Genomic DNA, 12,598 nt, shown 5'->3' on the forward strand with positions numbered 1-12,598 from the left:
AGACTTCAACATGGCTTTAATGGCTAAACAATTTTGGATTGTTTAAAGGAGAGTAATGAATGGATTGATATTTTCAAGAGAAAATACCAAATTTATGGTTTCCAAAGGATGTTGGAAAATTATACCCTATCGACTTCGACTTCTAATCTGTGGAACAACTTCTGCAGTTCCAACCCCATTATCAATCAAAGAAGTAGAAGGGTTATGGGGAAAGGGAGAAATATCAAGTTCTGGAATGATTGGTGGATGGGAGAGGGACCATTGTCTGATTTGTTGTGGGCCTCCCAATTCAAAGAACAATGCATTAGATTGATTGGCTTGAGTCGTGAATTATATCAGAGATGGAGTCTGGGTGGACCTCAGAAGGTTCGATGCTTCTTTGTTGCCTTTGCAATCTTGGCTTAACTTGATCCACATCCCTTCCTCTCAGGTGGAGGACATGGTCACTTGGAATGGGTCTACTTCTGGGCAATTCATAGTGGTAGATGCTTCTAGGATCATTACCAGGTCTTTTTCTCCTGCCCCCTTTTAGGCAGGAGTTTGGAATAAGCTCTTAATTCCTAAAATTAACATTTTCTTCTCGCTGTTTATGTAGAGTAAGATCTCTACCACTGATAATCTATGTAAATGTGGTCTCCCCATCACCAATAGATGTTTTTTATGTAAAGAAAAAGATGAAAATGTTGGACACCTTCTCTTACATTGTTCCTTTGCTAGGGATATTTGGGCTTTCTTCCTCAATCTGTGGAATATTAATTGGGTCTCCCTTGATTCTATACGGAACTTTTGGTGCCAATGGAAGTGCCCCTTTGGTAACCATGCGTTTGGTATTTTGTGGAACATCTCCCTGCCCCATATAGCTTGGGGTATATGGAAGGAAATAAATAATAGGGTTTTTAGAGATATGGAGTCCATGGCTCAAGTGGTGGCGATCAAAATAAGGAATGCTATTAAGGAAAACTTTCTCAATTTTTGCCCTGGGAGGAAAAATGACCCTCCACTTGATTCTAACCAGGAGGAATGGGACACTATCAAAAGATGATAGATTTGCTAGAATATCTTTGTTCCAGTCCATAAAATAAAACATAGCAGAGTGAATGTTTTATGGCATCTGCCTCCTCTAGGGTGGATCAAAATCAATATTGATGGGGTGGCCAAGGGAAATCCTGGGCCGATAAGTTATGGGGGAGTGGCGAGAAATCACTTGGGTTTGCTAGTCTCTGTGGTGGTGATCCTTTTGGGTAACCAGACTAACCATTATGTGAAGGCCAACGCTGCCTACATAGGGCTACACATGGTGAGCAAGGAAGGCTTTAGACGGGTCTAGTTGGAAAGTGACTCAACAATGTGAAATGCATCAGGGGTAGCACAGAGCCAAGCTGGACTATTTTGAACCTGATGAAGGATTGCCTTGAAATGATTTCTGATCTGGAGGAGATCAAGGTTTTGCACGTTTTCAGAGAAGGAAATAAACCAATGAATCATGTTGCCAACCTTGTTGTTGAAAATGTGGCAGTTAGATGGTGGAGAGGAAGGGAAACCTTCCTGAAAACTCTATGCGACCTGGCAAGAAATGATGTCGATATCTTTGGCCTTACAAATGATTTTAATTCTGAGAGATTATGATGGGATGGGCATCGTTGGGAAGGTATTTCAAATTATTACCACTTTGAGAATCTCTAGAAACTTCAGCTTGCCCGGTTTCTAGTTTAGCTTTTTTCTAGTTTTGCACCTGGTTTGCAGTCGTTTGGATTGCCTGCGTAATAGAATGGGTGGTGACAAGAATAGGCATGAACCCACTACCTATGATAAGTGGCGGAAGAATAAGGAGGTCTGGGAGGAAATCTCTGACAGTGGGATGGTCCACTATCTGGAGAGACTTCATGGCAACTCTCCCCTAGTTACTGAAAGTTTTGTCAAAGGGTGGAAAAAGGGTGTGTTGGCGGTTTATGGGGAGGAATTTCATGTTGACGAAACCCTGGTTGCCACTTTTACTAGAATTTCTACTAAGGGAAAGAAATTTTATAGAGAGATGAAGTCTAGTGATCGTTGCTTTTTTTGACAAGGAAAAGGAATGATGAAGGGTGACTAAAATGGTGGATGGTGGCTACAACAGGAAAGACCTGAATTCCCTCTGGGTTGACATGGCAGAATTCATCATGAGGTATATCACTCTTGATGACAGATTTGCTAGTATTTTCTCGTATCATTTTACAATTTTAAACCATTTTAGGCATGGTAAAATTATCTCCATCCCCTTCTACTTAGTTTCCTCGGAAAATAGTTTAGCAAAACATGCTGAGAACTAGGATAATTTGGTGATTCGTGAGGGCCTTATCATTTTAATTATGGAGTTTGCTAAATCTCATGAAGTGAAACCTTCCCCAATGAATAAAACCCATATTTCTTCCTCTAACCCTAAGGTGCAGTTTATTTCTGATATGGAGATGGATGAGGATGACAGTGGCACTACCCTTGATTGGCGTGATATCAAGAATTTAAAGGACCTTGAGTATAGACCGGAGAAAGAAGGGGAGCCTATGGTGACCCCTGGAACTAACAATAGTAGGAAAAGCAATCCTCCAAGGTGGGCGGAAAGAAAGTTTAAGTCTAGTAGCAGGAAAATGCAAGACCTGGAGCCACCCATTAGGAAGAAAACAAAATTGACCAAGTCAAGTGGGTCCAAAGACAAGGACCACAAGATTAGGTTAGATATCCCCATCAATGTGGATAACAAGGAACAAGGGACCATGAATAAAGATAACGAGCTGGTCAAAAGGGGGAGAAGGTGCTGGAAGACTTGATTTTGGAGGTCACTAGGGTCCAGGAGAGCTGCTGGAAGTGGGTTGGTAAGGAAATTGGAACCCTGAAAGATGGGATTAAGGGCGTTATTGACACTTTCACGAATTTCCTTGGGCCTAGTAAAACTGAGAAGCTCATGAGCATGATTTAGAAGTTATCTATGATGTCGAAACTATGAAGATCAACCATGAGCGCATAATTGATAAGCTAGAAGAGTATGTGGATGACATCAAAGATAGCCTAAATAATCTGGTGGAAATCAGTGGGGAGGCAATGAGTAACAACGTAGAGGGTTTGAAAAAAATTAAAGCCATGATTGTAGACTATAGAACCAAACCCATAGCCAGTGGTCCTCCCTTGGGGGAAAAATAGAAAAAGAATGCTTCTGAGGGTGGTAAGAGTGTTGTTGGAGGGAAGACTATCTTAGGTCCTTGTACTAGGACCAGGAGTCGGAGCCAGGACTAGGGTACCTCCAGATTCATCATGGAGGATCTGGAGAAAATAAAAAAGAAGATTATTCAGAAGAATACTAAACTAGTGCACTCTCTCAATTGAGTGCTTTTTCCTATTTTTTGGGAATTTTTCGTGTTGTTTTTGGCTTTGGGTCTATGTGGGGTGTGTCCCCTATTTTGCTTCTGTTTAATGCTTGTTTGGCTGCTGGCCTTGGTCTGTAAAACTTTGGGTTTCAGGTCCCTATAAAACCTGTTTATCTTTATCAAAAACTATTCCCATGCACAACTAATTAAGTAAAAGTGGACAAATCTTTTGAGACCGTTTGGTAATAATTGAATTAAAGCACAAAGGAAGAGGAAAATGATACACTTATAATGGGAAATGAAAGACATCATCCATGAATTAATGCATCCTAAGCGTTGGATGGGTGCTTTTTGGCTAGGGACATATATGTTCACTTGGAAAGGTTGCTAAATCAAGAAATGAAATCATTTTTCAGTCTAATAAGTGATGAAAACCAAGTTTTACTCGTAACTCTTGTCCATATAGCCTTTACCACCTTGACCTCATTGCCTAGAGAGGGAAATCTAGAGGAAACTATGTGTTTTAAGTCACTATATACCTTGATTTGATAGTTAAATATGTGTCTGCCTTGTCACATTGGACTCGTGGAAAGAGTTTGCAAATACCTTTGCAAATGAAAGGACCTCACTTTCCTTACCAACCCATCTTTAACGATCATCTATGAAGTTTGTTGTCGTTCATGTTATGTCCCGGAGACAACTAAGAGGGGGGGGGGGGTGAATCAGTTGTCTAATAAATTCAAACCAAAAACCAATTAACCAACTTAATGCTTAATATCGGTAAACCAGTTAAGTATGCCGGTGGACAGTGTTAACAGTAAATTGCTATACCGGTAAAGATTAACGCATGAAACACAAACATAAAGTCATCCACAACACATAACACCAATATTTGTACGTGGAAACCCTGTAAGGGGAAAAACCATGGTGGGAAACCTTACCCACAATCAGATGATACTACTGCAGATAGTAAGTGTACATAAATGGGGTCTGCACATGCATAAAGGCCAACAGCCTAGAGCTCACTGCTCAATCACAAAATGGGAGTCACACTGACTACAATTGGATGGTTAAATCCAATATGAATGTACTGCACAAAATAGCATCTTCATATGCTGGATTCAGTACCGGTGTAATGCTGATATGCTTATACAAAAACGTAGCTTCACTTTCAAATGATGTCTTCGTGTATACTTCTGCTTGATCTCGCATATACCTTCACTCAATTTCTTTTTCACATTCCACACTTGATCTTACAAATAAGATCTTACATTTATACCATACCCTAAGACCAATTTTAGTAGGTTGGCTCTACAAGATATTACAATAAATCATTTTACAAACAATATAATATCCGATGCAATAACCGATTAAACATGTTGGCTTAATGCATTTACATCAATAATAAATCATCTCCATAGCGTGCCATGCTGATCTGGAAAAGATAAACTTGTCGGTGTAACCCTAGATAACCTGGACCTATTTGCTGGTAAAAGCAAATATGCAAATATGAATATACCAATGATTAATTCTTCAAAACAAAGTGTCCACATGATGTTTTCGACATTACCAAGTGTCTTCCATATCATTCCAAATACCGGTGAACATTATATCCTGCCGATGAACCATATACCAGTAACTGTGCAATAGTTACTTGCTTGCCAGTGAATGTTGCTGGATCTCCAAAGTGCTTGTTTTCAGTAGGTATTGACATCAATGACAAAACCATGCCAAAATACCAACAATCTCCCCCTTTGGCATAGATGTCAACACAAGATGGAAAAACCATCATAGTGCCAAAACAGAAATGCCAAATATCAAAAACCAACAATCTCCATTTCTCCCCCTGGGAGCAACATGTGTTTATCCAAAGATTTATTTTCAATACCAAATCTCCTCAAAAGATAATGTGTTTTTCCATAGATATCTCTCCCCCTTTGACATCAAATTCCAAAGCTACAAAATTCAAGTCCATACAAAAATACCAACTACTCCCCCTAAGAAGTAGCTTCCTCATCAAATACCGGAATAAAGATTTCTCTTTTTAATTCTGTCGGTTGATGACAATCATCAACTGTCTAAGTCTCTACCAGTGGTGGTATGACTCCAAGCTGATCTCTGAGATATTCAAAAGTCTCCTTAGGCAAAGGTTTTGTGAAAATATCTGCAAGCTGTTCTTTAGTATTCACATAAACCAGTTTTATCTCCTTTTCTTCAACTTTTTCCCTTAGAAAATTCAGTTTGATAGAAACATGTTTTGTTTTAGAATGTAATACCGGATTCTTAGATATATCAATTGCTACAGTGTTATCACAATATATAGTAATAGGCTCTTTGCATTTTACCTTTATGTCTTTCAACATTTGCTTAAGCCATAGTACCTGTGTACAGTTAGTTGCTGCTGCAACATATTCTGATTCTGCTGTTGATAAAGATGTACAACTCTGTTTCTTACCCAACCAAGAAACTAATCTCTTTCCAAGAAAGAATGCTCCTCCAGTGGTGCTTTTTCTATCATCCACATCTCCTGCCCAATTTGCATCTGTGTATGCACATAGGTCAAAATTTTCATCTTTAGGATACCATAATCCAAGATTTGTTGTGCCTTGTAAGTACCGGAAAATCCTTTTCACTGCTGATTCATGATTTTCCCTAGGATTACTCTGAAATCTAGAAACAATACATACTGCATTCATAATATCAGGTCTGGTTTGTGTTAAATATAGTAAACCTCCTATCATAGATTTGTATCTAGTTGGATTAACAGGTGTAGATTCATCCCTTTGAGATAATTTGTCATTTTTAGTCATAGGTGTGCTTACCGGTTTAGAGTTCTCCATCCCAAATTGCTTTAGCAATTCTCTCAAGTACTTGGATTGACTCAAAAATATACCTTTATCAGTCTGTGAAATCTGCAATCCTAAAAAGAACTTTATTTCTCCAATCATAGACATTTCAAATTCTTGCTGCATTTTAATAGAAAATTCCTTACATAATCCATCTTATCCTCCAAAGATTATATCAACAACAAATACTTCAATAATTAAGATGTCATCATTAGTTATTTTGTAATATAAATTGCTATATGCATTTCCTTTAGTAAAACCAATCTTTAAAAGATACTTATCCAACCTTGCATACCAAGCTCTTGGGGCTTGTTTCAATCCATACAGAGCTTTTCTTAACCTGCAAACCATATCATTGTCATCTGTCAAAGAAAATCCATCAGGTTGTTCAATATATACTTCCTCTTCAAGATCTCCATTCAAAAATGCACATTTAATATCCATTTGATAAACTTTGTAGTCCTTGTGAGCTGCAAAAGCCAAGAATAATCTAACTGCCTCAATTCTGGCTACCGATGCAAAGGTTTCATTGTAATCAAATCCTTCTTTCTGAGAATATCCTTTACACACTAGTCTTTCTTTATTTCTGACAACCTTACCATCTTCATTAAGTTTGTTTCTAAATACCCATTTGGTTCCAATTACATTTTTATCTTTAGGCCGGGGAACTAATGTCCAAGTATTATTTTTCTCAATTTGTCCTAATTCTTCTTCCATAGCTTTAATCCAAAATTTATCTTCACATGCCTCATTGATAGATGATGGTTCAATTTGAGAAATAAGACATACTTTTTCATTTGTCAATCTTCCTCTTGTCATAACTCCTTTAAATTTGTTTCCAATTATCTGATCTTCAGAATGATTCAATCTTACATACCGGGGTGTCTTAGTTTGCTATTGTTCTTCAATTACTGTGGAATCCTCTGATGATACCGAAGTAACTGGATCTTCATTATGTATCGGTGGATTCAGTATAGGTTCATTTGTCACAATTTTTGTTGTCGGTTCAGAGTCTATATACCTTGAAGTTCCTCTAAATTGTTCATCAATCTTTACATTTGTACTCTCAACAATTTTCTGCAATCTCTTATTAAAACATCTATATGCCTTGCTCTTAGATGAATAACCAAGAAACATTCCTTCATCACTTCTAGGATCAAATTTGCCAACATACTCATCTCTTCTAATATAACATTTACTTCCAAAAATTCTGAAATACTTAAGAGTAGGAGTATTACCAAACCATAGTTCATGAGGGGTCTTACCGGTTTCACCTTTGATGTGAACTTTGTTGAATGTATAGACAGCAGTGCTAACTACCTCTCTCCAATACACGTGGTAGATTTGCTTCTGATAACATACTTCTTGCTGCATCCAAGATAGTTCTGTTTGTCCTTTCAACAACTCCATTCTGCTGTGGTGTCTGAGGTGCTGATAACTGTCTTATGATTCCATTCACTTCACAGAATGTATTAAAGTCCTTAGATGTGAATTCTTCTCCTTGATTTGATCTTAAACATTTGATTTTCTTACCGGTTTCATTTTCAACCATTGCTTTGAATAGTTTGAACTTCCCAAGTGCTTCTGATTTTTCTCTGAGAAAAGTAACCCAACACATTCTAGAATAATCATCAATAATTAGCATGAAATATCTATCACCTTGTAAGCTTTTAGTTCTAGCTGGACCACATAAATCAATGTGAATTAAATCAAGAGCATTATTGGATTTTTCTGGAATACTTTTGAAACTAGCTCTAACTTGTTTTCCAAATTTACATTCCTTACAAATTGTATTATGAGGTTTCACAATTTTAGGTAGATCTCTAGCTGCCTTAGAAGTACTGATTTTTACCATGCAATCAAAGTTTACATGACATAGTCTCTTATGCCATAACCGGCTTTCATCTATATGTGCAATTAAGCATGCCTTTTCACTGTTATTCAAATGAAAGATATTGCCTCTAGTCTGATTACCGGTTGCAATTTCCAAACCAGTTCTATTCATGATTTTGCATTTTCCATTTTTTAATTGTAACTGAAATCCCTTCTCAACTAATTGATCAACACTTAAAAGATTATGCTTTAATCCTTCAACATAGTAGACATTGTCAGTGTTATGCTTACCATCAAGAGATATTGAACCCTTACCTTTGATTGAACAGGCTTTGTCATCTCCAAATCTTACTAAACCTCCATTGTATTCTTGAAAGTTTAAGAATTTACCTTTGTCTCCAGTCATGTGATGTGAGCATCCGGAGTCAATGATCCATTCATCCTTTGTTTCAACTTTAGCTGCTAGGGCTTGTTCTACTAGTTGATCTTTTGTTATAGCAACAAAAACCCATCCATTGTCTGTTGGATCCTCATCAGAATTATCAGTCACACCTTCATCAACAATGTAACAAGATTTGTCTTTGTTCTTCTTAAATCTGTATCTCTGATATTCAGGATTAGGCTTGTATGTTCTTCTAGCTTCTTCTCTTAGTCTAGCATGTCTATTAGGGCATCTTGAAGCCATATGACCAATCTTATTGCAGTTAAAACATTTAAAGGGTGCTTTACCTTCATACTTACTTCCAATTGGACCTTTTGGCATTTTTCTTGCAAATAGTGCTTCAAGTTCTTCAAGCTCTTCATTCTCCTTTCTGGATTCTTCAAGTTCTCTTGCATAAAAGCCTCTCCAGTCTGATTTGTCAAATGATGGAGCAGATGATGTTGATGCTTTAAAGGCTAAATCATTTTTTATAGTAACAATAGGACCAAATTCCTCAATTTCAAAGGCTGAAAGTTTTCCAACCAATGTATCCCTAGTTATTGATGTATTAGGCATTGTTCTCAACTCATTTATAGCAGTAACCTTCATTTTATATGCCAATGGCAAACCTCTTAAGATTTTTGAAACAATTTCATCCTCACTCAGAGTTCCTCCACAACATTTAATTCCCAAAACAATTTCATTTACTCTTTCCATAAAAGCATAAATCCTTTCATCTTCTTCTATTTTCAGATGTTCATACCTGACTCGGAAGCTTTCAAGTTTTGCAATCTTGACTGTGGAATCTCCTTCATTCATTGTTTCCAAATGATCCCAAATAGCTTTAGCAGTAGACCTATCTGATAATCCCATGATTTGTTGATCTAATAATGCACTCAAAAGTGCTTCTCTTGCTTTGCAATCATTCTCTTCATCTTTGGCTAAGGTAGTTGGAGCAGTCTAACTAGCTACAGTAGTAGTATAACCATTCTTTGTAACTTCCCAGATGTCTTTACCAATGCAATTTAGATGTGTCTCCATTTTGATCTTCCATATTCCATAGTTGCTTCCATCAAGTTTAGGACTGTCCTTCCTAAAGTAATTTGTAGACATTGGATCTCCTCAAGTTGTTAAACTTTTGCAAGAGAGGACTAGGCTCTGATACCAATTGTTAGGTCCCGGAGACAACTGAGAGGGGGGGGGGGTGAATCAGTTGTCTAATAAATTCAAACCAAAAACCAATTAACCAACTTAATGCTTAATATCGGTAAACCAGTTAAGTATGCCGGTAGACAGTGTTAATAGTAAATTGCTATATCAGTAAAGATTAATGCATGAAACACAAACATAAAGTCATCCACAACACATAACACCAATATTTGTACGTGGAAACCCTGTAAGGGGAAAAACCATGGTGGGAAACCTTACCCACAATCAGATGATACTATTGCAGATAGTAAGTGTACATAAATGGGGTCTGCACATGCATAAAGGCCAATAGCCTAGAGCTCACTGCTCAATCACAAAATGGGAGTCACACTAACTACAATTGGATGGTTAAATCCAATATGAATGTACTGCACAAAATAGCATCTTCATATGCTGGATTCAGTACTGGTGTAATGCTGATATGCTTATACAAAAACCTAGCTTCACCTTCAAATGATGTCTTCATGTATACTTCTACTTGATCTCGCATATACCTTCACTCAATTTCTTTTTCACATTCCACACTTGATCTTACAAATAAGATCTTACATTTATACCATACCCTAAGACCAATTTTAGTAGGTCGGCTCTACAAGATATTACAATAAAATCATTTTACAAACAATATAATATCCGATGCAATAACCAATTAAACATGTCGTCTTAATGCATTTACATCAATAATAAATCATCTCCATAGCGTGCCATGCTGATTTGGAAAAGATAAACCTGTCGGTGTAACCCTAGATAACCTGGACCTATTTGTCGATAAAAGCAAATATGCAAATATGAATATACCAATGATTAATTCTTCAAAACAAAGTGTCCACACGATGTTTTCGACATTACCAAGTGTCTTCCATATCATTCCAAATACCGGTGAACATTATATCTTGCCGATGAACCATATACCAGTAACTGTGCAATAGTTACTTGCTTGCTGATGAATGTTTCCATATCTCCAAAGTGCTTGTTTTCAGTAGGTGTTGACATCAATGACAAAACCATACCAAAATACCAACAGTTCATTCCTTAGGAATGAGAAATTTAGATGACACCAACCAAATATTTAGATGACGTTGCATAACCGTCATCGTGTACTGTTGCGTGTGAGAATAAATCTATCTCATTCAGAAGAGCCTTGCTAGGAACTCCAACTATCCATTCGATACCAGAAAATATTTGTCCTCAATTATGACAATATCTCCCATAATATAAAACTTCGTAGATTGTATGATACCAGTGTCCTTGGATTCTGTGCCCCTCAAGACTCTCATTTTCTATAGTAGGCTGGAGTTTCAATTTCGACAGGATGAGCTTTTCAGCTACTTAGTGCAATCCTAACTACAATGGCATCTTCTGATTGGAGAAATCCCTCGGGTGAGCACATGCAAAAGCATCATATGGTGATGTTTCCATTCATGGGGCAGGGCCACATCATTCCCTTCCTCTAGCTCTCTAACCTCCTAGCTGCTCGAACCGGATTCACCATCACCATCGTTATCACTCCTGTCAACGTTCAAGCCTTAACACCCACCATTCAATCTACCTGCGAAAATGACTCCTCTCTTGACATACACTTAGTGGATCTCCCTTTCTCCAAAGCTGATCACAACTTACCACCACGTATAGAGAACACTCATTGGCTAGGTTTACCAGAGTTCTTTATTCTCATGGAAGCAATAGAGAAATTGCAGCCTCATTTCAAAAATCTGATTCGTAGGATCAATGCGGAAGATGGATGCACTCCTTTGTGCATAATAAGTGACTTGTTCCTTGGCTAGACCCTCGATGTAGCTGAAATGTTTGCAATACCAAGAATCTGCTTCTTTACCTCTGGCGCTTATGGCATGTTGCTTTATTACTTTATGTGGAATCATTTGCCCCATACCAGGACAAACTCAGAAGTGTTTACTCTCCCAGATTTTCCTCACATTTTGTTGCATCGATCTCAAGTTCCCTCCAGCATAAAAATGGCAACAAGAACCGATGAGTGGAGCTTATTTCAATCTCGTCAAATATCCCGCAATATGCGTAACTGGGGAATTTTCTATAATTCTTTCGAACGGCTTGAGCACGACCATTTAGAACACCTCAGAAAATCCACTGGAAGACCTATTTGGGTTGTTGGCCCTATCCTTCCTCCAGAGATTCTATCTTCCACTCGATCTCATGATGTCTTACATAAGTTATTGCAAGGAAAGGAAGTAGACAATGATGCAATTTCCTGCTTGCATTGGCTTGATTCTTAGAATCTTTGCAGTGTGCTCTATATTTCCTTTGGCTTGCATAACACGATCTTTGCATCTAATATGAAGGAGTTGGCACTGGGTTTGGAATCAAATGGGCAACCCTTCATATGGGTAGTAAGGTCACCTCTTGGCATATCGTTGACTGCGGAGTTTTCTTTCGAGTTTCTTCCAGATGGGTTTGAAGAGCGAATCAATGCCAAAAATCAGGGATTGGTTATTAAAAAATGGGCATCTCAGCTTGTGATTCTGTCCCATCCTTCCATGGGAGGATTTGTGAGCCAATGTGGATGAAATTCGATGATGGAGAGTCTAAGCCAGGGTGTTCCCATTATTGGATGGCCTATCACCGGAGAGCATTTTTTTAATTCAAAGTTTCTAGAGGAGGAAGTCGGCGTTTGTGTGGAGATGTGCAGAGGAAATGAGGGAGAATTGACGAAGGAGAAGGTGGAGAGGACGGTGAAGATGTTGATGACGGAAGAGAAAGGCGGTGGAATAAGAGAAAGAGTTGTGGCCATGAGAGATGTTGCGAGATAAGCAGTAAGAGATAGTGGAGATGGAACCGAGAAAGGCTTGTCCATGCGTGACCTTGATGACATGATACAAAATATTCTTACCACTTCCTATAGTTTTGAATCCTTGTAAAACTCGATAAGCATTAAACTAGTACTTGTATTGAAAATAGGTGTAATGGTTATGTGG

The 12,598-nt window shown here is 38.0% G+C and overlaps 1 protein-coding gene across 1 annotated transcript; it reads left to right on the plus strand.

Annotated features, from left to right (window-relative positions):
• The first annotated feature begins 2,441 nt into the window (after positions 1–2,441).
• LOC131857328 (UDP-glycosyltransferase 13-like) lies at positions 2,442–12,190 on the plus strand. The gene is made up of 2 exons (XM_059209676.1): positions 2,442–2,788; positions 11,911–12,190. Exons 1-2 carry the CDS (start codon positions 2,442–2,444, stop codon positions 12,188–12,190), a joined length of 627 nt encoding a protein of 208 aa, XP_059065659.1.
• Positions 12,191–12,598: the final 408 nt, after the last annotated feature.

This window comes from Cryptomeria japonica, chromosome 1 (genome assembly GCF_030272615.1).
Source record: "Cryptomeria japonica chromosome 1, Sugi_1.0, whole genome shotgun sequence".
NCBI classification, from domain to species: domain Eukaryota; kingdom Viridiplantae; phylum Streptophyta; class Pinopsida; order Cupressales; family Cupressaceae; genus Cryptomeria; species Cryptomeria japonica.